Consider the following 27,271-nt stretch of genomic DNA (forward strand, 5'->3'; position numbering starts at 1 on the left):
CACAGTCAAGAACCAAGAGAGAATCAACACACTCTTGCCTGCTTACTTGTTAGCTTTTTCTGTTGTTCTGGAGCCTAGGACTGAACCCGTGAGATGGTACTACGCACTCTGGGTCTGTCTTCCCACATTAATTAACAGTGAAGACAATCTTTCACAGACATGCCCGCAGGCCAGCATCGTCTGGCTAGTTTTCAGTATGACTCTCTTCCATTTACTTGACGCTCAAACAGCACTAAATGTACGTGTTTTTATTCTCTGTGTATGTTGTTATCGTGCGAGGTCATCACCAGGTATTCTTTGATCTCGTATCTTTGAGTCGGGGTCTCTCATCATATGTGGAGCTCACTGATTTGGACTTTGGGCCAGCAGCAAGGCCCAAGGATTATCTTGTTTCTGCCCTACACCCAGTCTTGGCTTTAGAGTGAGTGCCACCAACCTGAACCAGCTCTTTAACGTGGGGATCAATTCTGATCCTTATGCATGAATTACAAATCTTCCACTGACTGAGTCTTCTCCTTAACCCTGCCTCATTTTCAAAATAAATTATTGCATTTTCTTCCCTTGAAAAGAAAATAAAAATGATTAAACGTTAATAAAAGTTATTTCCATTTTAGACCCTTATTAGTAGAATTTTGGTAAAATTTTGTTTCAAGTTAGAATTTGAATTACTCCTTTTAGAAAAGTAACTGCAGGATTTTTGAACTGTGACCACACCTAATATCTCATCTATAAAATAGTAGTAGAGCTTTTAATGTCATCCATCATTATATGATAACGAGAGCTATTTGAACAATGGGAAAAGCTGCTGGCTCTAGGTCTACAATTCTCCTTCATTCTTTCTTCTCAACAGGGTTCAGATCTACCCCTTTATTGGCTTCAAATATACCTTTTATATTTAGTGTTTGTGGGGGCAGGGCTAGGTGGAATGAAACTCTGACATACAAAACTATTGTTCCATAGCATATTTATAGCATATTATGTTATGCAATTTACATTGCATAACAATGTAGAAAGGTTTGCATAGCACGTGCTAGGTTCAGCTTGGCAGAGTCACAGCATGACAAATGATTGTTTACTCGGTGTCTCTACAGGTCAGGTACCTAACATGCACACTCTCTAAGCTCCCAAACACCATGAGTATTACTTTCACAGTTAGCAATCAAGGAGACGTCTGGTACTATGTCCAGGACCTAATGTCTACACTCACATATGTGATACATGAGTCAGTCATGCATTACATAGTGACATAAAGTAAGAAAGAAATATATGCAAAAAGAGGTGCTCACAGCCCCAGCTATATATCCTTCACCACATACATGGGGAGAAATTGTTCATTATTCTAATTAACTTCCTCCTTAAAAACTGAGATACTGGAGAGGATGGGATGGGGGGTTGACTTCATCAAAATGTATTGTATACACATATGAAATTGCTGGTTAATAAAACATTAGAATACTGCCTAACCTTTACCTAAAGCACACAGGCAGTGGGGGATGGGCACAAAGTCCACTTCAAGCTTGGCTCGTGGTTGTATTTAATAATTATTAGCTATGATAAATACTATGAACAATGACACCAGAACTTCAGCATGGCCGCCTGAGGTTATGATTATGATTACACTGGGGTAAATTTAAAAGGAAGATGAGATACTATCATTAGTCTCAATTACAATTAAAGTAAACACAGTTGTCAAACATTAAGTGTTAACAGAGTGAGTCTAGAAATAGTGTTTTAAAAGGAAATTTTGTAAAAGAAATACAATTGTCTATTTTATATATGAGAGGAATATTTTATTATGTGAGCTTAAGAGAACCAATGCATATTAGAGAATATTCATTCTATAGTTTGAGTAACACAGGGCAAGTTTTTGCATAGACCTCCTTTCCTTTGGAGTTTTTAAGTAGCTATTCATTCAGTGATGGGTGACTACCTGTAATATATTCTTGATCAGACAATATGAAAGCAAGGAGAAGCTTTCTGTGAGTCCACACTAGACGATATGTACTTTAGGAGACAGTGTTCTGTAACCTGCAGCAGGTCTCCCTCTCTGGAACATACCTCTGTGTAATGATACTTCCATTCTTCTTAAGGAAACAGGAAAGGCCAAATCACGTAAATACTCGGAAGAACACTAAATGATTTCTGATAGAATGACTACTCATGAGCTTACTATTACTAAAAACAATTACTGATGTTTTAGTTTAAAATCTTAAATGTAGTTTAATAACCCCAAAGTTATTTAAGAGTTGTTGTAGAGGTGGCTCGAGACAGTAACAGTTCTAGCTGTGCAAGCCTGATGTCTCAGGTTGGATCCGGTAGGCCACAAACCCACGTAAGCCAGATTCTGTGTTACACATCGATAATCCAGCACTCCTACAGTGAGATGCCAGGCAGAGGCAGGAGAATCGCTCAGAAGCTCATGGGAGTACTGTGTGCTGGCAGAAACAAGAGAGGCACTGCATGAGCAACGGTGAAGGCGAGCACCTACGCCCAAAGCTCACGCACGCACGCACGCATGCAAGCACGCACGTATGATGCACGCACGCATGCATGCACACACGTACGCATGCATGCACGCACGCACGTATGACACATGTATGCACTCACGCAAGCACAAATAAGTATTTTTTTAAAAAATAATTTGAGTCAAGTATTTGTGCTTGTGTTTGGTGAGTTTAGGCATCCATGGTATCATGGTCATTTCCCCCTTAGCAACTAGAGATATTCAAAGAAACTGTAGTCAGATATGTTAAAAGTCTCACCTGCATGGCCCAGATCCCGGGATAGATGGCTGTGAACTATCATGTGGTTGCAGGGAATTGAACTCAAGACCTCTAGAAGAACAGATGGTGCTCATAATGACTGAGTCATCTCTCCAGCCCCCTGAACTTCGTTTAAAAGCAGGCATTTTGTTAATGTTGGCCAACATTCTTTGTTATTAATTTCAAGCATATTAGATGATACAAAAGAAACATGTGAAGAAACATTTATCCGTAGTCCTTGGTTTGTGTGTCTGCTCACTGGAGCTGTCCCAGTTGACTTCCTTTTTGTCAAATAATTTTTAAAATGCAACAATTCTCTGAATTGTTTTATGTGTTTTAAGCTCAACAGAGGCTAATTTTTTGTCATTTACTAAAATGACTTTCTATATTTGTATCTCTTCTTGTGTGTCACTACCATGAATTATCAAAAAATATCAGTGTCTGAATATGCCTATGTTCTGCTTGTTGAACTGAGCTCCATAGTGAGAAATTTTATTATAAAAAAAATTAAAAGAAATATTTTAAAAAGAAAATAAATATTTCAGGGTTCCATTTGGCTTCTGCAGTAGTCCTGCCATTTCATAAATATTTCTCGAAATATAGCAGATGATTTCTGCCTTTAATCTCAGAGCTCCACGGGCAGAGGCCAGCTCTGGGTCTGAGGCCAGCCTGGTCTATGGACAGAGTTCTAGGACATCCAGGGCTGCATAGGGCAACCCTGTCTCAAAAAACAAATTATGCAGTAGTTAAATAAAAAGTATGTGTGTGGCACCGAGTCAGAGGGCTGGCGGAAGGGCGGTGCCCGGGCTCCCTGCCATTGGCAGCAGTGCACATTGTCCATCTCCAGAACTGCTGTGTGTCTGTCTCATGCGGCTCCAGCCCAGTGCTGCCTTGATTTCCCGCATTCTGACCCCGTCCCTTTGTGTCTGAGTGAGTTCTGAGCTGCCTTAGTTCTGCCTACAGCTCAATTCTCTCAGATTATGGTGAAATTAGAGAGAGGTCAGTCATCTCAATATTTCCAAGAGAGATGGCACAGTGGGTAAAATGCTTGGGGTGCATGGTGAGGACCTGAGTTCGAATCCCTAGAACCCAAGCAAAAGCCATGTGCACAGGCCTGCCATCTTAGTACTGATAGGCGAGGCAAGCTGAAGACCGAGCACAGACACCCAAGATTGTCCTCTGGTCAGGCCTGTGTCACAACACATGTATATCCTCACTCACACACATACATACACACATCCTACACTCACATACATCCTATACACCCTACACACATACATCCTATACACACATACATCCTACACTCACATACATAAATCCTACACACACACACACACACATCCTACACACACACATCCTACACACACATACACAGACATCCTATACACACATACATCCTACAATCACATACATAAATCCTACACACACACACATACACATACACACACACATCCTACACACACACATTCTACACACACATACACAGACATCCTATACACACATACATCCTACACTCACATACATAAATCCTACACACACACACACACACACACACATACACACACACACATAGACAGACACATCCTATACACACATATATCCTACACTCATATATGTAAATCCTACATACACACACACACACACACATACATCCTACACATATACATCCTACACACACATACACCGACACATCCTATACACATATATCCTACACTCACATACATAAATCCTACACACACACATACACACACATATACATCCTATACACCCTACACACAGACACATCCTATACACACATACATCCTACACTCACATACATAAATCCTACACACACACATACACACACATACATCCTACACACACACGTACACAGACACATCCTATACACACATACATCCTACACTCACATACGTAAATCCTACACACACACACACACATACACAAATCCTACACACATATATTCTATATACCCTACACACACTACACACACACATGTATATACATCCCCCCACTCCATATATACATATCACACACACTCCACACACATACATCCTACACATACACACACATCCTATACACACTCTACACATACATACATAGAAATACATGAAACAAAACAATTAACGTAGACTAATTTTGTACTGATTTTTCCAAGTTGTCAGAGTGAAATGGTAGAATTCAGTGTATTTTATAATCTTGTTTCAGTTAATTAAAGATAAAAAAGAAATTAGAATTATGATCTAGAAAGAACAGAAAATTGTCTTTGCTTTTCTTAATTTTTTACTCCTTCAAGACAAATATTTGACATGTACATAAATGAACTATTGTATAAATATTTTCTATTTTATTGATAACTAGTGCATATTGATCAAGCTCTGAAGAATGGGAAAGGATTTTTAATAGGAAGGTTTATAAAGTGATTTTTATTGTTTTTTAAGTAGCTTAAACATATGTGTACCCATTTTTTATCTTCCTCAGTCTGGGACAGGCAGGGCAGGTGCTTTTAAGATTTATCTTCTTTGGTTTATAGAAGAGGAAGCAGAGGGTCAATTATCTACTTAGCCTCAGAGTGGGGAGTGCCATTCTGTCTACTTCTCCATAATACCACGACTGCAATCTGTTCTGTGGACACCTTTGTTGGACTGCAGATTGTGGGGTGTGGGGGTGCAGATCAGAGCAAGGATTCAAATGGCTGAGTAAACTCTAAATACTTTTCACTACAGTATTTGCAAGTGGTTACTACACAAGCTCTGCATCTGTAAACTCAAGTTCTGGTTCTTCCTGGGAAAGGAGGCATTGAGAGGAAAGGGGGGAGGCACATGGCTGCCTTCCTAGCACTTGGTAGCAGAGGATACTTAGTGAGCCTCTGACACCCCACCCCCAAGAAAAACCAAACATAGGAGGAAGGAAGGTACGTTAGTCCCTCCCTTTCTACAAACTCTATAGTTTTGGTTCCATTGAAACAAATAAGTAAAATGATGAGTTTATAACAAACTTTTCAAAGTTTCAATATTTACACCCAACAAATCTACTATGACTCTTCAGTGTTTCTGACATGTTAGTATACCATTCTCCGATTATATTCCTTTAGATTTTTGCAGTATTTTCTGATTTTACTGTTATAAAAGTAAACAAAACATTTGTATTAGAAATGTGTTTCATTGCCAAACATCAGTGTTTTAGGAAGTTAAACACTGAAGACATTCAAGACTGCTTAGAGGTCTGAGATGGGCTCTGAGACCTGTCTTTTGCTGAGTAAATGTTTTTTTTTTTTTTTATCTGAGGCATTTGAGTTTGCTGTCATTAATAACATGACATGTTCTCAAAGATGAGGTTTTTGTAGCATAGTGTCATATTCCATAAATTCCATTTATTAAAGGGCTCCAAACAAGACCATTTTGGGACAAATAGAACTCAGTGGCAGCTGTGAGCTTCAGTGCTTTGTGTTGGCCTGTTCCTGCTTGTGATGTGGACTTGCTCTATGGTAATGCAAACGTGAGAAGAAGAGGGGGAAGAGGATTATACACACACCTACGGCTATTTTCATGATAACCGTCAGTGGATTTGAGGTCTTTTGGAAAGAGGAGCCTTGCTTCCTGTTCCTGCCTCAAAGTAACTGCATTAGGTAAGGCCAAACTCTTAGAAAATGTTTTTCCAGTGACTTTGTTTCTTTCTAGAACAGCCTCCTCTTTCCTGCCAAAGGAGTCAGGAAGGTCATTGAATGAACAAAGGAGTAATTGAAAAGAAGTATTTAGTATACATGTAATCTGTGTATTCCTTTGAAAGTGAAAATTTGGGGAACTTGAATGATTAATATTTTTCTTATTTTCTATAGTTTTTCCCTTTCCATTCATAAACAGCTTCGTACTGTAGCTCCCTTGGGTATATATTTTAAAGTTCTCATTTAGGAGTGGTGACGCTAGGAATAAGAGCAGTAGTAGGCCCCGCCCCAGCAGCATCTCTATCCTAGCTGGCCTGCCTTGCTCATGCTGAGGGCCCAACATCTTTAATAGACGTTTGAATTCTCCACGTGGCTCCTGATTTTCTGTTTCTCAAGCTCATTTACTGCCAACAATCTAATAACTAACCATGCTGTTTGTTTTTAAACTCTCAAGGAAAATCAGCAAGAAAAGAATTCTCCTCCTCTTCCTCCTCCTCCTCCTCCTCCTCCTCCTCCTCCTCCTCCTCCTCCTCCTCCTCCTCCTCCTCCTCCAGTTTCACCTTTTTATTTTTCTCTTTCTGGATAGCTTCATCCCTTTTGGAGAGTGAATTTTCTATAATCTCAATAGTTCTAACTCTGCTCCTCTGCCTGATGCAGCGTCTCCAAATCTCTATCAAAAAAGCTGTCATGCTCCATGACTACCTATCATCAACTTCTGCCAATTTCTCCTTCTTATGCCTGAGTTCGGCTGCCCACTCAGCAGGAAGGCCCTTACTTCACATCATCCACGATCAGATCCCTTCCCCGTTGCCCCTCCTCTTCTAGGCAGTGTCCTCCACTAGAACTCACTTACACAGGAAGAAAACCCAGCAAAGCCATTATGTTGGATTTTCCCCTACTGTAAGTCACTCTGCACCAAGTTGCTGTATTCAAGAGAAAGGTTGAGATTTCTCATTCCAATATTCAGGCTTGCGTCTTAGGGTCTTTGTAAAATAATATGGATTATGCTTATTCCCATTTAGCTTCAAATGAATGAGGCTCAATTATAATTTATTTATTAGACTCTTCACAAGTACTAGGGGATAAATTACCCATAATTTAATCCTCTAATCCTAGGCTGGCTACTTCCCCAACTGTCCTCCCCAAAGTCTGGTGTCCTGGGGAGACATTTCACTGGGACACACGATGCTGGTCCATCATGGCTAATAGAGCCCTCCTATGCTCCTGTCTTCTCCTCTGAGTTCATGTTCTCTCTCTCTCTTTCTCTCTCTCTCTCTCTCTCTCTCTCTCTCTCTCTCTCTCTCTCTCTCTCTCACACACACACACACACACACACACATTCTCTCTCTCTCCCCCCTTGCCTTCCCCTCCCCTCTCCCCCTCCCCTCTCCCCCTCCTTTCTCCCCTCTTCCCCTCCCCTTTCCCCTCTTCCTTCTTTTCTCCCTCTCCCCTCATCCCTCTCCTGTCTTCTGTCTCCCCTCTCCCCTTCTCTTCTCCTCTCTCTCCTCTCTCTCTTCTCCTTCTCCTTGTGGTCCCTACCCTTGACCCCCAGCCCCGGTGGGTGACTCAAACGCTACCTCTCTCTATTCTGCCCTGTGATTGGCTCTTGTTAGTTTTAAATTGGGCAGTAAGGTTTGTACTACAAAGGCTGGTGCATGTGGGAAACTGCACTTGGGGCAACCAGATCTTGGGGTACAATATTTAGCATATGAATACAAGCAATACCAGACTACCCCTGACAGGCCTCTTTAATCTGCTCCTCTACCTCTAGGGTGTGGGCCTACTTTAGTCAAGCAGGCTTCCGTGGAACTGGGAGAGCTTGAGGGCGTGTCCTGAGGGTATCCTGAGCGTCACTGCCAGTTCACTCACTAGCCCCCTGCCCCCACCCTTCCAGGCTTCTGTCTGGCGTTGGCTTTTAGGAAATTCAGCAATTCTCATTTTCAGGAGTGAATTATCTTCAAGATGGTTAAATTATGCAGATTGAATGATGCTAATTATGCCTTGAGTGCGTGTCAAGAGAGGAGGCTAGGCTCTTGGCTCGGGTGTGGTCGTGAGCTAGTATGCACGAAGCAGACATCTAACAGCTAGAGAGTGAGTTTCACGTGAAGAAGGCCTTCTCCCAGTGCTTCCTTATAGCTTCTCACAGGCTACGTATAGTTTCTAGCACACATACGAAATGAAATATAGAAACATAAAACTTTCAAGTAAGACTTCAGATGAATATCAAGATCTTGCCGAGGTACTTCAAGATGGTAATGGTGACTTTTTTTTTTATTAAAATATGAAGTTCATTCCTTAAGAAAGCTAGAGATTACCCAAAGCAACAGTAATTCAAATTATAATTTATACTTGGAATGGGTAAGAGTTAATTATTTAGAAGACAGCGAGGTAACAAACTACAGTGTGCCCATCCTCTGGCCCGAGCTATTCCTCTACTTTTTTCTGTGGGTAAAAATAGTTGAGATTTAAGGCAATGCTGAATAAAGCACAGCCTGTGCACTAAGTGCAGAGTCTCCTGGGCTATCTGGGGTTCAAAGCTCGGCTTTGGACCTTCCTTCTTTCTTCTTGGGTAACCTCTGATAAGTGGTTAGGGTTACAGTGCCTCAGAGGACTGTTTTCTAACATGAAGATAGTGTAATTGCATGACGATTATCATAGGATTAAAATGATAAAATATAGTAAACTTGTCATAATGAGCATGAGATAATCACTCAGTAAATATTTAGTATTTATAAGAATTAAAGGCTAAGACCATCAGATATTATTCAAAATTAGTTGTCACGATTGCTTAGAGAGTTCAGATCCAAAGACTCATGATTCAACTCATCATTCTGGCTTCGTAAACTTCATTGATTCAAGAAGACTGGGAGTTGAGGGTATAGCTCAGGTTATAGAGTTGCTTGCTTATGTGAGGACCTGGATTTGATTCTTTGTGGTAGTTCTCTTCCCTGCTCCCCTGCCCCTGCCAAACATAACCAGCCAACCAACCAACAAACAAACCTCACATATCAATCAAACATTCAATCAGTAGCAATGGAAATCCTGCCTTTAAAATTCCAGGTGACCACACAGATGGAAAAAGTAGGCATATGAGCCAAAGTTTCTTATGAAAATGTTCTCATCAATTTCTTTGACTAGAATGTAAAACTATGGCAGATGAGGTGACACTGTCTTTCATTGTTCATGTGAACACCATGACAGGTCATGTGACTGTGCATCCCTGTTGGCCATGGGAAAGCTGTAAGCAAAGTCTGAGGGCAATATTTTCCCTAAAGGTCTTGGAGCACATCTCTCCCGCACCTCAATCCCGAGCTCTGTGCTTGTCTTTCTCACTTTCCTGTTCTCTCTTTCACTTGTTTTAAATTTCATTTAACTCATGGAAATCTGAGAACTAATTGAATGTTTTAGGGGAGAACATGCATGCATTATAAGCAAACATATCAACATAAGTAGTAACTGTGAAAATTACTTTCTGTTCTCTTGATTGGTATTTCTCAAACTTGCTTCATGAAGCGCACCTTGATTTAAAATTTTAAACTATTGGGGGCTTTCTTCAGACAACGCAATTTTTTTTGGCTCCTGCATCTAGATGTCAAATCATTTTTTAATACATGGCTGCAAAGTATTTTCCACCCCAAGAAATCAGATAAAAAAAAGCATGGGGAGGGGAAGGGGGCAACATCACTGTTAGACTACTTCCTGCTCATTAGGAGTGATGTTCCTTGGGTTTTTTTTTTCCAATCAGGATATCTAATCTCTTCCTGATTCTTCTTTGTGTATGAGTACTTAACAAACTTAAACCAAATGCAACCAACCAATAATCCATCAACAACAACCTAGCCTTTAAGGGCTCTAGCATTTATGCACCCTCTGAAGAGTCCCCAGAATTCCAAATGTCACACAACTGCAGAAATCATCTGCAGCTAGAAAAGTCACACCCCTGGTAGAGCATGAGGCATATCATAGTCAGCTGCTGTGGACAGTCTGAAACAGTTCAAACGAAAACCTATTCCCACAATATTTCTGTGCTTTTAAAGAAACCAAAATTCTCACTTCAGCTTTGGTTGTATTAATATTTGAACAAAACAAATAAGGATCTGAAATGAAATCTTTAAGGCGATTTCACTTTAAGAAACAGACATGTAAGTCTCTTCCTTCAAGAGAAACAGATTGGGAGCTGCAGGAGAGAAACCATCCAGTGATGTAGGTGGACAGTGAATGCAGTCCTAGGGGTGTGGGGTGGGGCTCCCCAGAAGGTAACACAGGGCAGCAAAGATAAAATATAGATTTAGAAGGTGTTAAGCCAGGAATACTGGAGGGGAGTGTGTGCTAGCTTCGGGAGGATTTAGAAATGCCCAGCCACTGAGCTAGTCAGGGCATATCAAGATTAATTGGCTTGTGTGTCTTTCGTTTGTGAACCAGAGCTCTTGGGCAGGTGCAACATGAAGTGCGACCTATTGGGAATGTCGAGGAGGAGTGGTTTAACTAAATTTACCACCACATGCATCTACTGTGTATCAGCAGAGAAACTAGGTTTTAAAACAGTATGTGGTCATTGAGGAATTAGCTCTGATCATTGAGGAATCCCAATGGAAAACACATGGATGAGAGGAAGTTACAGTATTTCACTACTGGAGCAGGATCGAGGGACCAAAAACCCAGAGGAGGATTATTAGTTTTACATTAGAAATTAAAAGGATGACATGAATTCCTAGTTCCACTTGGAATTTAGGGACTTGGGACAGCCATTTTACCTTGATGGATCAGTGTCATAAAGGGGATTCCTGTGTTTATTCAAATATTCATATGGTGGCTATTTATACTTATAGCTTTGCTAAGCTCTCAAGAAAGGATGTCCTGCCCCTAAAGAATTCTTGTTTGTGATGATCAATGTTGTCTTAACTGTGTAATACCCAAAGGTGCCTCCACATCAGCACCACATCAGCATCGCCAGAGAGGCATAGGGCAGGGACCCTGCACAGACTGGCAACACAAAATCCCATCCAAGGACTTTCCCCAGACGCCACCGCCCCCCCCCCCCCCCAGACTCCCAGATGCCCTCTGAGAACTGCAACTCTAGGATGATATTACCATCTCAAGAGACATCCATGAGCTGGCATGGGGCTGAGTGTGGTGTGATGTGCTGTCTGCTCTGGTGTAATGTCCCTAATCATTCTTTGGTATTGTGATATGCCTTTTAGCTTAGCTTTAATTGGCTCTCCTCTTCTCTGATTCCTCTGCCTACTACTGCTGCCTTACATTCCCCACCACTGTAGTCTAAAATGGGGCTTAAGGATATCAAAGAATCAGAGAAAACCTTAAGCATTTAAGTAAGCAAGCATATTTATACATACATGTTACATATTTATACATACATGTTACATTACATGTACTCAGATGCCACATGCTAAGAGCACCAAGTAAGTTCATTTTGATGTTTTCAATACCCCTTTAATATCCAAGTTGGCAATGAATGAACAAAAAGGGAGGCTGAGTTTTCATGAAAATGTAAGAACAAATTGTAAGAGTTGAGTAGGGTCTGGGCTTGGAGGGGAGAGAGGACAGGGGAAAACAATAGAGAAATACAAAATTCACAAATACAAGCATAAAGAATGCTTTGGATATTTGTATTTTAAATACACACCTGTTAGAATATTAAAAGTCAAATTCCAAATTTAATATGGAATGAAATCTATTAATGCAAATCTTAGGGCTCAGGGTATTGCTCAGTGGTACAGCATTTGCCTAGCAATGCATGATTATCCCTAGACCATAACACACACACACACACACACACACACACACACAGACAGACAGACACACAGAACTCATCTAGACCTTAACTCATGCACACGCACATGCACACACACACACAGAGTTCATCTAACCTTAACGCGCGCGCGCGCACACACACACACACACACACACACACACAGAGCTCACCATACCAAAAATCTTAAAAAACACTTAACAAACTTAGTCATCTCTCTAATTGATCTCTAATTGATCTACTTCCTAATAAACAAAATCAAGACACCAATATTTGGGGGCTTTCCTGCATTTATTTATACACTAGTTACAAAAATAATTCTTGATGTATTTTCACAGAGACTACTTAATACAAACTAAACAAGAACCCCTAAAACATTTTCTTTTTTTACAGAAAAGGGCAGATTCTGGAAACCACCCAGGTATGGGTGCTGACACAGAGCTGGCCTGGCATGAGTGGTGGCAGGTGACAGAATGGAGGCCTCTGCAGCCACTCCACCTGCTCTTCTCCACAAAGCTTTGTTTTGATGTCAATTGCTTACTAATTAGTGAGCAGAGGAAGAGGAAGTCTTAGGGTCAAAGATGCCAAGAATAATTAGGAATATGCCTGAAATCAATTTACCTATTTATCTTATACTGAGCCAATCATGTGATTGGGGCAAGAAAACCAGATTGATCCCTTTATGATTGTGAAAAGTGTGTTACTTTCCACTTTCTGAAAATCAACATCTGGTAACAGACTCAGCCTTTCCTTGGGGGAAAAGTCGCTTTTCTGACTCTGGGCCTGGGAGCCCAGGTTGCCTGGCTCTGCAGTGCACATTGTGACTAGAGTCAAGTTGAGCCATGTTCAGTCTGAGGCAGCTCTTTGGGGACCTTGATAGGATCTACCAGGGACAAGTCATCTGATTTAAATGGAGGCCTGGTACTCCAGTCTCTAGCTCATGAGCAAGACTGAGAGAATTCTAATAGCCTGGCACAAGACTGTGGCTTACACAAAATGAAGTCTGTGCTAGGACTTTCCAGCATGGGGGCCAACGAATTTCCTCTGGGCTCCAGCCAGTTTAAGATGAATTGTCTGTCATTTGTAATCAGAATCTATACACTGAGAAAGAACTACTCAAAGCCTATTACTAATTTTATGCTGTGTTCGACTATCGGATAATTAAGACTGTAAATCAGGCTGGGGTGTGGCTTGATGTAGATCACTTGCCTACATGCACAAGGCTCTGAGTTCCATCACAGAACTGTGTAAAATAATGAGCAGCAATCACATCATGTAAAGTCACCCTAGGAGCAAAGTAACCTCACACTGCAGAACTAAGACCATGGCTGTTGTCTCTGGCAAAAGGTGAGTCATGGGTGCTGCTTTTCTAAGTTCCAAAGGCACCCATTCATCTCTCCACACATCTCCCTGGGAATCAAACATTGCAGGGTCTTCACTCTGAGCTCCGTAGAGACATAAACGTCAATGACAAACTAATTCTGCCAGTAAGAGTGAGAACGTTCCACACTCAACATTATAAAAAAACCCATCTGGCCTGAGTCTGAAGTTAATTATCTGCTTGTCAGCGAGGAAGCAGGAAAGCTCAGGCAACCATTTCAACTTGAGAAGGACCTGTTTACCTGGATGGAAGCCAAGGCTAGCCTACACATACTCATTCAACCCAGCCAAGTTTCCATTTTTAGTATTCATACTATAGTATACCTTTGGAAGGACTTGGAAGGGCGAAGGGAGCTGGATGGATGTGTGGAGCCTAGAGTTTGGATAGTTGCTGAGGAAATATTCTGAACAGTGCATAATTTAAATCAGAGACCGCATCCCTATATTAACGTTTTAATTTGCACAGATACATACATACATTTGCAGAGAAATACTGGGAAGAGAAAGCAGACGGATTCTGTGTGTCTACTGAAAAAGTGCTATTCTAGAACATGTGAATTGAATGCACACTCACATGGAATTCTTTTTCCATGTCTCATGGAAAACTGAACTGCAGCAACAGACAATTGCAGCATTTCAGATGGACTGCTGCTCATGACTTCAGTGGTTCTTAGTCAACACTGTTCCATGGGAAAAAAAAATCTCTAGTAGTTTTTAAGATAAGGTATTATGACTATTCATTACTGACAGATTACATCAAAAACATTTTGCAAGAATTTCCCAGTAGCACTGTAATGTGGACCGTGCAAGCTAAGGACATTCCAAGAGGAATTCATAAAGGGGACACCCACATGAACATTTACCTTCCACAGCTCTTTTGAAGAAGACTTTGCAGCTGCCGCAGGTCACTACCCCATAGTGACATCCGGAAGCCTCATCTCCACACACCAAGCAGATCTTGGAAGGTCTTGAGGATCCAGTAGAAACACTTCGTAAAGTAGAGCTGGGGAAAGAAATCAAGATTTCAATAATGTCACTGTAATATCACATCTCCGGCCCCGGCCAGCGGCATTTCAAATCATCGACAGCCTTGGCCCCTTGAGTTTGCTGTGGTCACGAGCTGAATCAGGAAAATGAAAGTAAAGATATGTCAGCCAGTGGAGTGGTGGCATCAAACGGTAGGCATAGAGGCTGCGGAGGCAGCTCAGTGGGTAAGGCACTTGCTGAACATTCGAGAAGACTGAAGTTCAGATCCCCAGAACTCACATTAATGTAGAGCCTACCTGTAATCCCAGCACTCAGCAGCAGAGACAGGATTCCCAGAGCAACCTGGGCCTGTACAAAATGGTAAGCTTTGGGTTCCGTAAGAGACCCTGCCAAGGGAAATAAGTGGTGTGTGTGTGTGTGTGTACACATGTATACATATACATATATGATGGAGAGAGAGAGAGGAAGCCATCTGACACCAACTTGTGTCTTCCACATGAATGAGCACACATATGCACACATACTTATCATGCATATGTAAGCATGCTTACACATATGAACACATAAGAAAAGAACAGTGTACAGTAAAATCAATTCTCAATACTGAGAGATGAGAGGAGAAAAATCACATGTGAACACATTTTTATTTTTGAGGATATTTCAGAAACTATACCCATAGAGTTTCCATAACGTGAGTGTCCAAACAGGTTGAACAGGGACCGCACCAAAAGTCATGCCAAAGGGGGTGGGGTAAAGATCATCAGGCCTGAAGCCTACATAGAGAGCCGCAGGTCGCTAGGAAGGCTGGGAGCAGGAGCAATACTTTTTTGGGGAAGAGCTCACCAGTGGTTCTCCAATACCAAATGACTATCCCTGAAACCATGCATTGAAGTAACACTATACAGATGGGGCCAGGTTACGTTTAGTAATATATGTATATAATATGTAATATATGTATATAACAACCATTAATGAACAGAGAAACCCTGAATTTTAGCAAGGAGAGGTAGGAAGATTTGGAAGGAGGAAAGGGACAGGGAAATGATGTAATTATAATCTCAAAGAAAATTATTTAATGCATTTATAAAACCCAAACTAAACTTCAGCTGATTGATTTTCTTAATCTTGATAGATATGTGGCATTTTTTGGTTTTAGTATTGATGGTATCCTTTCAAATTAGTAGCAAAATGAATGTTGAATATACATGTTACAGAAGGGTTTGGGGGGGGGGGCCTTTAAGCAATAGTCTGCTTTGAAATCTGTTTAAGAGGAACCTTCTCTAGATATTTTATACATTATTGGGTTAGTTGATGGTATATCCCAAACAGAATGCGTTCCAGTCCAATGAGGAGCAGCAGGCAAGTGACAGCTTAGGTGGGTGTGCACTGAGCAGGCAGAGGTGTGCTAGTGTGGACACAAATTGTCCGTGTTTGTGTTGCTGCAGGCTAAGATGGGGTCACATTGTGGGCTCAACCCTCCCTTCTGGGGAGGGCAGGCAGGGATGTGGGAGTCAGGAAACCATTTACTCAAACAGGACAGCTGAGCTGACTGTGACGCACGGGAATGAAGGGGGACTGGAAGCAGAGTGGGGCTTAGAAGGCTGGGAAGGGAAGCTGCCTGTGTCAGGTCTCACATATTCAGTGTGAAAACAGCAGACATGGGGAAAAACCCTCAAAGTAAACGCACAGAGGGGCCATGAAGCTCATGTCATTGTCATGGTCCCCTGCTTTTCAAATTTGCTAAAGCCTGGTAAAATCATGCTAACATACGTTTGTCTTAAAACACTTTTGAATGTATGAACAACCTCCTCACCGAAAACAGCTCATGGAGCGAACATCCATCTGCGGGTCCACCAGAGCATGGCTGCCTTTCTAGAAAATGTCTTCTTTTTTATTTATTAGATATATTCTTTATTTACATTTCAAATGTTGTCCCCTTTCCTGGTCCCCCCCAAATGCCCTCCCCCATACCCTACCCCTGCTCACCAATCCACCCACTCCTGCTTCCCTGTCCTGGCATTCCCTTAGAAACACCTTCTTAAATCAAGGACTGAAGCAGAGTTCTCCAAAGCTATTTCTCCTCTTGAGAAAAGTGCTCTTTATTACTTTTATTAGTGCCCTCTGACTTCTTTATGACATTCAAAACATTCCATTTCAGCACCAGCAACTCTGCAACATATTGGCCGGGAAAACTCAATCCATGCCCAGGCTGACTCACAGGACACTTCAGAGAAAAACCTACAACTGTAAATATTTAGAATAAAATGTAAAATCATCATTAAAATGTAATTGCCTTCTCACAATGACAAGCAGATGCAGGATTCATCTGGTTTGGTTTTGTGGTGTTGGGACTGAATTTGGCTTTGCACGTCCAAGGCAAGGGCTTGTCCACTGAGCCCATATGTGAGGTTTTATTCAACATTTTTTGTGGGTCTTGATCTTTTACTGGTCTCTTAGCTTGGAACTCTTCTTTACTAAGTCCATACTTCCTCTTGGTGTGATCTATCTAGTTTTTTTTTACCCTTTAATATTCCCAGTTCTTGGGATTTCCAAATGTCCACCTTCAAAATTTCAAAACATTTATCCAGCTGTCTTCCTGGCAATTCCACCAAGGTGTCTAACTGCACCCCAAACTCAGCAAGCCCCAACTCTACTGGTTTCTCTCTGCTTAATTTATATATATATATGTATATATATATATACATATATGTGTATTGAGAAAAGTGCTCTTTATTACTTTTATTAGTGCCCTCTGACTTCTTTATGACATTCAAAACATTCCATATATGTATATATATATACATATATATGTATATATGTGTATAAATATTATACACATAAATTTGTATATATATACAAATTATATGACAAAATTAAATATGTAATATTTATATATAAACAAATTATGTATATTATTTGTTTGTTAGTTTTTAAGACAAGGCTTCTCTGGGTAGTTCTGCTTGTCTTGGACTCACTTTGTAGACCAGGATAGCCTTAAACTCACAGAGATTTACTTCACTCTGCCTCTCGTGTGCTTGAATTAAAGATGTGCGTTAACATGCCTGATTCATGTCTATTAGCTTTGCTAAAGACATATTGGAGTTAAGTGAGCCCTTAATTCAACGACTGGTATCTTTATCAGAAGGGGAGATTGGGCCGTGGATACCAACAGAGGGAAAGCCATACGAGGCAGAGATTACAGTATGTGTTTACAGGCCAGATGACTTGCCTGCGTGAGCATTGACTTAGGAAAGAGGAATGGGATATATTCTCCATCAAGGGATTCCCAGTCAAGAAATCTGAATTTTCGTCTTGGACTTACAACTCTCCAACTCAAGCATCATGTCTCTCGCTTGGCCATTAGGGGATAATGGTTTGTTTGAATAGTCCTGCAAACTAAGGCAGCGGCAGTCCTTAGATATTTCTAGCTGCTCAGGGGGAAAACCTGGATCCATCCCGGGTCTTCCTTGTTCTTACATACATATAACACATGCAAGCAGTGTCCTGCTCAGCCCACACCCAGGTTCAGATCACTCCTTCAAGCACCAGGCTAGCCCAAAGCTGCTACATGTAGGAGTTCCGTGGAACTTTATAGAAGCTTCGTAGCTCACCTTTTTGGTTCACCTCTCTTTTTTTTTTCCCTCTCTCAAGCTAGAAACTGTTCCAGTTTCCTTGAGAACATTTTAAACTCCCCCATACACTTGGACATCCTTTCCCTCTCCCCCAATTCTCTCAATACACGAGCAGCACTGAGCTCTGTGCTGCTCCCTGACATCCCAGCATGCTCCTTCCTCTGAGCCTCTGACCAGGGAGATAGCGAAGGATGCTGGTACGCTTTGTCATCTGATTCCTGTATTCTCATTCTCGTTTGTCATCCACACAAGACCCAAGCATGGTATAAGTCCAGATTGATTAGTGGATTTCACTGGTCTGTCCCCCTTGCAGGGATGGAGCTTGATACACAACATTGTTGCTGGTTTACTTGGAATCTTGGACATTTCCCAAAGGCTGGGAGGCCCTCTTGGTAGACAGTTAAACCTTTAAGGGGTCTACTGGGAGTTAAGTTAGGTTGTTGCTGCATGACACTTCAGAATGGGGGAATCTCAGTTCTACTTCCATTTCTTTGCTTCCAGGCCTACAAAAAATGACCAAGCCTCCTCCGTTATGCCATCTTACATGATGTACTGTGTAATCAAAGGTCCAAAATGACACAGTCATGGGAATAGGAAGTGACAGCTCTCCAGATACAAGCTAAACTTCATCATGCCCTTCCTTGTTGATGTGGTGTTTTGTTATAGCTTTAGAAGGCAGCCTCAAGCAGCACCTAACCAATATGTAATACTGAGTTATCAGGTGACACCCTCACTAGAACCACTATGAGACCTACTGTGACATCAGTTCTGATAGCCCATTGCTGCCTTTGTGTAAGACGATGTTTGCAGGTACCCATCAGAAGGGAACCTATGTTATAAACCAGCCAGACCTAACTGAGACGCCAGAGTCTGGCATAAACCAGGCCCGCCATGGGTTTTGCTATAGTCAAAAAATCAAAGCCAACACCACCCCCCTTTCTCTCATGCCACTTACATCTTCCCACAACAGAAGATCAGCTTTGCTGCTCTCTACCTCAAGGCTTCTCTGCCAGCAACTGAGCCTTCTCATCCCCAGGTAACGTGTCTTCCATCATGGGCTCCTTCCCATCCTACTCATCAGCGTGACATTTCCACCTCTGGCCGTCCATCATTTCACATTCACACTCCATCTTTCAAGGGCCCCACGCAAGAGCTCATCCTCAAACAGCTCCCATCTGGTATCTAAATCTCTGCAACCAGTTCCACCCTTTCTAGCCTGTTCAACTCTCACGCTTTCCCCTTTTATAACCGCCTTGCTTCTATTTCCTGTGAACTTGTTAAACACACCAGGTTCATAACCCTGTTTGCCTTCCTTTTACATATTTGGATTTTCTGCAAGGATACCTTGTTAGTACCTAGGCTCATATTCTGTACCTTTGTTCATGTTACCTTCAGTGGATAGTAATAATCATATATATATATATATATATATATATATATATATATACACACACACACATATGTATACATATAATGTATATATGTATAATGTATTATATGATATGCAATGTGTATATGTATATACATAAGATTATTTTTTAGTCCTTTTTGATATATGTATACACACACACACACACACACACACACACACACACACACACACACAAGGTTGCTTCCCACATGCCCTGTAGCATAAGCACTGTGATATACTACAATAGTAGATCTGCTAACTGTGCTGGCTACTGAGTGGCTGAGGGGTATGTAGGATGAAAGCACTGCACAGAAGAGCCATCCATGCCCCATATTGGATAGAGCAGAGCAGCCTAAGACTTTCTCATGGTACTCTGAATAGTATGTAATTTAAAATCTATGGATTTTCAAAAACTTTCCATTTAATATTTTCAGACTCTAGGTAATAAACCACAGCAAACCAGGAGTGCCTAGGGCTATTATTTCCTTCTTCTACCAATCAAACTTATGGTTACCAAATAGGCTTTACTTTAGAATTGTATACACCCTTCTCTTCATATTCTGCTGCTCTCTCTCTCTCTTTCTCTCTCTCTCCCTTTTCCTCTCCCTACCCCCCCTCACCTTTTTCTCATTGTAGTATTTCCATGCTCAGTGATACTGCATTGCCTCTGCTGCATGCCACCATAAATAAAATCCATGGAAGGTCACTGAAGTTATCCCTATGATTAACCTTCTCATGACTTTCATGCTAACAGCCCTGCCAGGGATCTGGATGACCAGTCCCACAACTGGGCGATTTCTTTTCCCCTCCCATTCTCTAAAGCCCCTGCCCCACACTTGCATAGGGCCTGTCCTCACAGCAGGCTACCCAGTTTCTCTTAGCATCTTGGCATTACAGGAACACCTCTGCCTCAGCAGTCATCATATTGTCCTTGCATTAGTGACCTAAGCACTCACATCAATTCCTCTAGGGTAAAAGCCTTATCTACAGATCTGTGTTTCCTAGCCACTGACCTGAGTTGGCATTGTTTACTGAATGAATAAAACCACACTCATAATCTCATTATAGAAGGACATAAATTTACAGAGGGCAATTTTACAGAAGGTAAATTAATGAGGCCAAGGTTATAGGTTCAATTCACATGTGGTTGATTTAGCGAGCGAGCGAGCGAGAGAAAGACACACACACACACACACACAGTGGCACAAAACCCAAAACACTAGCATCCAAAAACAGTGAACTTCACTCAAGGAAGAAGCTTCGAGAATGGTCCAAATCACCGAGTTCCTCCAATACAAGATGAAGCAGTTAAAATCTGGGCAGGCATTTCACAGTTGACTACAAATGTGTCACAGACAATGGAGAGACCCCGCTGTAAGAATGTACCTTGTTACACTGTAAGTGCAGTGGTGGGGAACAGTCTACAGTATGTAGACTGTAAGCAATTAATGCAGAAAGGCCCAGTGAACTGCAAGGACCAAAGACCACTGGACAAGGCAAACATGAGACGTATGCTTCCCAGAGCGCGCTGACCTGAACAGCAAGCACAGTTCCCCTGCAAAGAGCAAGCTCAGGAGTTCACTCCCAGCGCAGCCATGGATGCGTCTGTCCAGAGGGGGACACAGTAAGAGCATCTTAGTCTCATTATTTGGTGCTCTGAGAAAAGAACATGATGAAAGCAATTTAAGGACCAAAAGTTTGCTCTGACTCACAGTTCTAAGTTACAGTCTGTCGCTGTTGGCAGGTCGAGGTGGGAGGAGCCTGTGGAAGTCACATGACATTCATATTCCAGAGCAGACAGCAATGAATTGATACATGTTTGCTTGTGGTTAGCGTGAACTCTCAGTCCAAGGCCCAGCCTAGGAAACGACGCCACATATTTTCAAGGTAGGTCTGCGTCTCACTTAACATAATCCAGATAATCCCCCACAGATATTTTTCAGAGGCTCTTCTCCCAGGTGACTCTAGGCTGTTTTCAACTAACAATAAAAATTGACCATCACAAAATATAAAAGTAGCTCCAAGAGTCAAGAATATTGTTCAGAAAAAGACCCAACCCAACATTTCTGATTAAACAGGGAAGGAAATTCAAGGGCCACTAAAGAAAAAAAATCAGAGTTAGAGACAAGGAGGATCGTGAGTTCGAAAGACATCCTCAGCTACATAGTGAATCTGTACAGCCTGGATGGGCTACATGATAGCCAGTCTCAAGTTCAGAGAAACGGGGGGGGGGGGGGAGGAAGGAAAAATAAGGGAGAGAAGGAAGGGAAGGGAAAGAGGAGAAAAGAGTGAGGGGGTTGGTGGGAGAGAGGATGAGGCAGGAAGGGAAGATAGCATCACCTTGCAGTGGAAAGGGTGAGTATATGGTATCCTCAGGCAAGCCAAAGCCACCGGGATCACAGACAACACAGTAGGCTGTCCACCAGGAAGTGGCTGTGGTTGACACAGCTGACATTAACAACACTTTTTATGTGTATGCATATATATATATATATATATATATATATATAAATAATGTGACTATCAGCTATATTGAATCAATGATATTATGCATCTTTTCTAGTAAGGAGTTTCCAGAGACAAGAAAATTGACTTTACAGAGTTAAATACATAGTCATATATGGGATCCCCAAGAATTTCTAACATTAAATTATCTCCAAAATGAGGCTGAGTATACATATGATGACCAATGGTTTCTAAGCTAAATATAGATGCTAAAAGCTGCCACAAGCTGCCTATGTTTGCAGTCACTGGCAGGTGTCCATTTATAAACACGATATTTTTCAGAATCACCTGTAGGAACCACAGACTCATCACTGCCTCCGTGGCCAGAGCTTCACTACAAAGAGTGTTTTATAGGACCTCCACATAAAACCTGACACACTGAAACTAATAGTAAAGAAACTGGGGAAGACCCTAGAGGACATGGCACAGGGGAAAAGTTCCTGAACAGAACACCAATAGCTTACGCTCTAAGATCAAGAATTGACAAATGGGACCTCATAAAACTACAAAGTTTCTGTAAGGCAAAGGACAGAGTCAAAAGGACAAAACGTCAACCAACAGACTGGGAAAGGATCTTCATCAACCCTAAATCTGACAGAGGGCTAATATCTAATATATACAAAGAACTCAAGAAGGTAGAACCCAGAGAACCAAATAACCCTATTAAAAAGTGGGGTACAGAGCTAAACAAAGAATTTTCACACAAAGAACTTTAGATGGCTGAGAAACATCTTAAGAAATGTTCAATATCATTAATCATTAGGGAAATGTAAATCAAAATAACCCTGAGATTTCACCTCACACCAGTCAGAATGGCTAAGGTCAAAAACTCAGGAGACAGCAGGTGTTGGCGAGGATGTGGAGAAAGAGGAACACTCCTCCACTGCTGGTGGGATTGCAAGATGGTGCAACCACTTTGGAAATCAGCCTGGTGGTTCCTCAGAAATCTGGGCATGACACTTCCGGAGGACCCTGCTATACCACTCCTGGGCATATATCCAGAGGATTCCCCAGCATGTAATAAGGACACATGCTCCACTATGTTCTTAGCAGCCCTATTTGTAGTAGCCAGAAGCTGGAAAGAACCCAGGTGTCCCTCAACAGAGGAATGGATACAAAACATGTGGTATATATCCACAATGGAGTACTATTCAGCCATTAGAAACAATGAATTCATGAAATTCTTAGACAAATGGATGGAGCTGGAGAACATCATACTAAGTGAGGTAACCCAGTCTCAAAAGATCAATCATGGTATGCACTCACTGATTAGTGGATATTAGCCTAGAAACTTTGAATACCCAAGACATAATCCACATATTAAATGATGTCCAAGAAGAACAAAAGAGTGGCCCCTGGTTCTGGAAAGGCTCAGTGCAGCAGTGTAGGGCAAAACCAGAACAGGGAAGTGGGAAGGGGTGGGTGGGAGAACAGGGGGAGGGAAGAGGGCTTATGGGACTTTTCGGGGAGTGGGGAGCCAGAAAAGGGGAAATCATTTGAAATGTAAATAAAGAATATATCGAATAAAAAAAAAGAAATTACAACTGGGTTCTTGTTTGGAAATTTCTGTTTTTTGAGACAGGTTTCACTATGTAGCTCTGGATGGCCAGAAACTTGCTATGTAGAGCAGGCTGGCCCTTAACTCATGGTTATCCCTCTGTTGTTGTCTTCTCTCTTGTTGAGTATTTGTAAATGACTTTTAAAAATTACTGTGTATACAATGTGCATGTGCATGTGTGTTCCAATGTGTTTTGCATTTGCTGCGTTTAAAACAAATGTCAACGTAAATGTGTTTCCTCATGGACGCTGGAAGCAGAGCAGTGCTTCTTCTTTCTCTCATACATTTAATCAGTGAATCAAAGCTTCAGCTTTTTCCTGGCTCCTGGGTGATGTTGTTTCTGTTAGGCTGACATCAGTCCCTGGCTCCCCAGCTCAGTTCCCATGATGCTCTGTGATGCGGCCTGTCTGCTAGGTATGCCTCTGGTCACCTCCCTGACACTCAGCTTTGCCACACAGGACAAAGGGATATTCTTCATTTTTTTTATTTTCACAAAGAATCTTCACATGGTAGGGCTTATTCTGCAATCTATGACATTCTTAATGACAACATTGTAGTAATATGTTGACATGACAGAACATGAAGCTAGACATCCCTAGGAATACTTATTTTCATGGGTTCCTTCTTCAACTTTGAACTTTCTGAATAAAAATGAGGTACTATTGAATAAGGAAATGTGTGGAAAATGTTTTCTCAGGTAACCCTGTATTTTCTTAGGCATACTTGTATAATTGTGAAATAACATAAAGGATTGCTTATCAGTTTAATACTCTGAAGTAGTATTTCAATAAAATTATAAGAAATGCACTAGAAAAAATTATCTTTTTTCACACATTTTCTTTCAATAGGTAAAGTTCCTTACCAAAACTCAGCGGTGAAAGTATCCAGTCATCAAAGGACTGTTTGATGGCAGTCTGTGTTATACCCAGATGTAAAACAGGACATTGCTACCTCGGTTCTGCTTCAAAGCAAGGACACTTGCCAGTGGTTTGTATTGATGGGCATCACCAAAACGAATGACTTGTTCATCAGTGCACAGTCAGGAGTCAGACTGGCTTGGTAGGAAACTCTGAAGACAGACACATCACACACACACACACACACACACACACACACACACACACAGAGAGAGAGAGAGAGAGAGAGAGAGAGAGAGAGAGAGAGAGAGAGAGAGAGAGACAGAGACAGAGACAGAGAGAGAGAAAGCTTTAGGCAGGAGCGCCAGGCAACGGGACTCAAGTCCCAGAGGCTGGGCCTGCAGAGCGATTCAGAGCCAGATTTGAACCCAGCCCCAGGACTGAGGAAATGACCCAGCATGCTCACTTGTGCTCATTCTTTCTTCGCTTCCACATGAAACTGCTTTTGAGGCTCCCCCTTTCAAGCGGAGTTTGTAGGATTACATGGTGGGAAGTGGGTCCTTCCCTACTGTTCTCAGCCCTCGAAGTCTTGTGGTTCAGCTCAATGTATTTCTGACTTCTTGTATTAGCAACACAACCAGGACCTGCAGATCTGCCGGGCAAACATCCTTGATGCTCACGTGTGGGTGACAGGCATAGTGGGTGCCACCCCAGAGTGTTGCTCCCCTCTCCAGAGAAGAGCCTGAGTTTCTCTTTTAACCAAGTTCTCTTTTGAACTTTCTCATGACGTTATTATTACTTTTATGTGAGTTGTTATTTTTTATAATGGATTCCATGTTTCTGTTTTTAAATGAAAATAGTAGCTTAAAATGATTTTAATAAATCAAACAGTGTGTTCATTTCCTTAGTTGGCACTGACGAGACTGTAAACACATCCTGGATATTTTCTGTGCCTTTGTTTTTCCCAGGGTTTGAAGTTAGGAACTGTTTCTTTGATTTCTTCTTTCCAAAAATATTTGGAGCCCAAGGTTTCATAAAGGCCATTCTTTGGCTTCTAGAACTTTCTGCTCACATGGAATCCAATACAGACACTACTGCCTCATGGCGCCAACACCCTGCCTATATAAAATATGTATTCATTTCCTTAGCCACATCTTTTGTAGGTATCACTCATCCAGTATTTTTAGGAAAAACAGAGAAAAATGTTTTTGACACAGTCTGTCTCTTTCATCTTTTGGTCCCGTTGAGGGAAAACAACAAAGATCATAACCAAAAGAAACAAAATACCAAAACCAATCAACTAACCAATCAACCAACTAACCAACCAACCAACAACCAACCAACCAACCAACCAACCAACCAAAAAACGCTACCACTATTACCATAGGTGTGGGAATACTGGTATTTCTGGAACAGACTTTAAAGCTTTATAAGTATATGTCTAATAAAAATTAAAGGAACCACATAGCCAGTTTCTTGCAGTTGGCATGTAAGGAAGAGAGTAACGAGGTTGCCTTCCCCTAGCTAGCTCACATGCATGTTGGGCCCCACCTCATTCTTCGTGCCACCCAAACGTCCCTCCAAGTGTCCCTGCTTCCAGCATCAAACAGCGCGCAGTGCGCAGGCGTGAGACAAGGGCTTCCTCACTTTTCTTATTTATTCATCACAGTTCCCAAGCACGTGGCACACAGCTGACACCATCTGGGTCAGAGACAGGAATCAGCTAACAATGTCCGCTAAGATGCTGGTACTGAAATTTTTCTCTGACAGTGGGGGACTTAGCGGGAGAAGGAGTGCAGGTAAAACCCACTGGGAAGTAAAGTGATCAATACAGGTTGAATAGTTCTTATCTGAAGTGACAAAAAAAAAAGGTTAGGGTTTAGGAATTTTGGAAACATTTCCATATGTATTATGAAGCGCCTTAGAGTTGGGATTCAGGTCTAAACATGAAATTCACTTGTTTCATGTGTTCCTTATACATACAGCCTGACTGTAATTTTGTAGGGTTTTAAATAATCCTGTGCACAGAGCAAAGCTGACTGCTGTGAGATTTCCCTCTTGAGGCAGGAATTGGCACCCAGAATGTTTCAGGCTGGGAGCAGTTCAGATTTAGGATTTTTTTTTTTTAATTAAGGACGCTTGACCTGCACATATACTAAGTGTTTTACTGTTTTTATGTGACTTTACTCATGCTTACAGACATACATCAAGCTTGTTTAAAATAGCCTTTCCTCCAAGCAAGAAAAACCAAAATAAATGTTCTAAATTCAGATCACTCAATGAAACTTCCATTTCTTATAAGTGAGGTAGGAATCATGGGGAATAAGGAAAAATGTTCCTAAGTGGGTTGAGTCAGGATCAAAATACACACTTTTACTGCTTAATTGCAATGTGTTTGTGTGTGTGTGTCTGTATGTGTGTGTGTGTATATGTGTGTATATGTGTATATATGTGTGTGTGTATGTGTGTGTATATATGTGTATATGTGTGTGTATGTGTGTGTATGTGTGTGTATGTGTGTATGTATGTGTGTGTGCGTGTGTGTGAATATATGTGTATGTGTATGTATGTGTGCGTGTGTGTGCATGTGTGTGTGTATGTGTGTGTATGTATGTATGTATGTATGTATGGGTGTGTATGTGTGTGTGCATGCATGTGTGTGTCTGTGTGTGTGTATGTGTGTATGTATGTATGTGTGTAGGTGCACGTGTGCGTGTGTATGTGTGTGTGTGCACGCGCGTGCGTGTG

General features: G+C 41.5%; 1 protein-coding gene across 4 annotated transcripts in view; it reads right to left on the bottom strand.

The window, feature by feature from the left end:
- The window catches only part of Nr3c2 (nuclear receptor subfamily 3 group C member 2), a 340,219-nt gene that overhangs the window by 147,147 nt on the left and 165,801 nt on the right, over window positions 1-27,271 (bottom strand). For all 4 annotated transcript variants that reach the window (XM_052166763.1, XM_052166760.1, XM_052166762.1 and 1 more), the window contains exon 3: window positions 14,437-14,576. In XM_052166763.1, coding sequence (XP_052022723.1) covers window positions 14,437-14,576 — 140 coding nt within the window. The remainder of the gene's footprint in view (window positions 1-14,436; window positions 14,577-27,271) is intronic.

Source organism: Apodemus sylvaticus, chromosome 21 (assembly GCF_947179515.1).
Source record: "Apodemus sylvaticus chromosome 21, mApoSyl1.1, whole genome shotgun sequence".
Taxonomy (NCBI): domain Eukaryota; kingdom Metazoa; phylum Chordata; class Mammalia; order Rodentia; family Muridae; genus Apodemus; species Apodemus sylvaticus.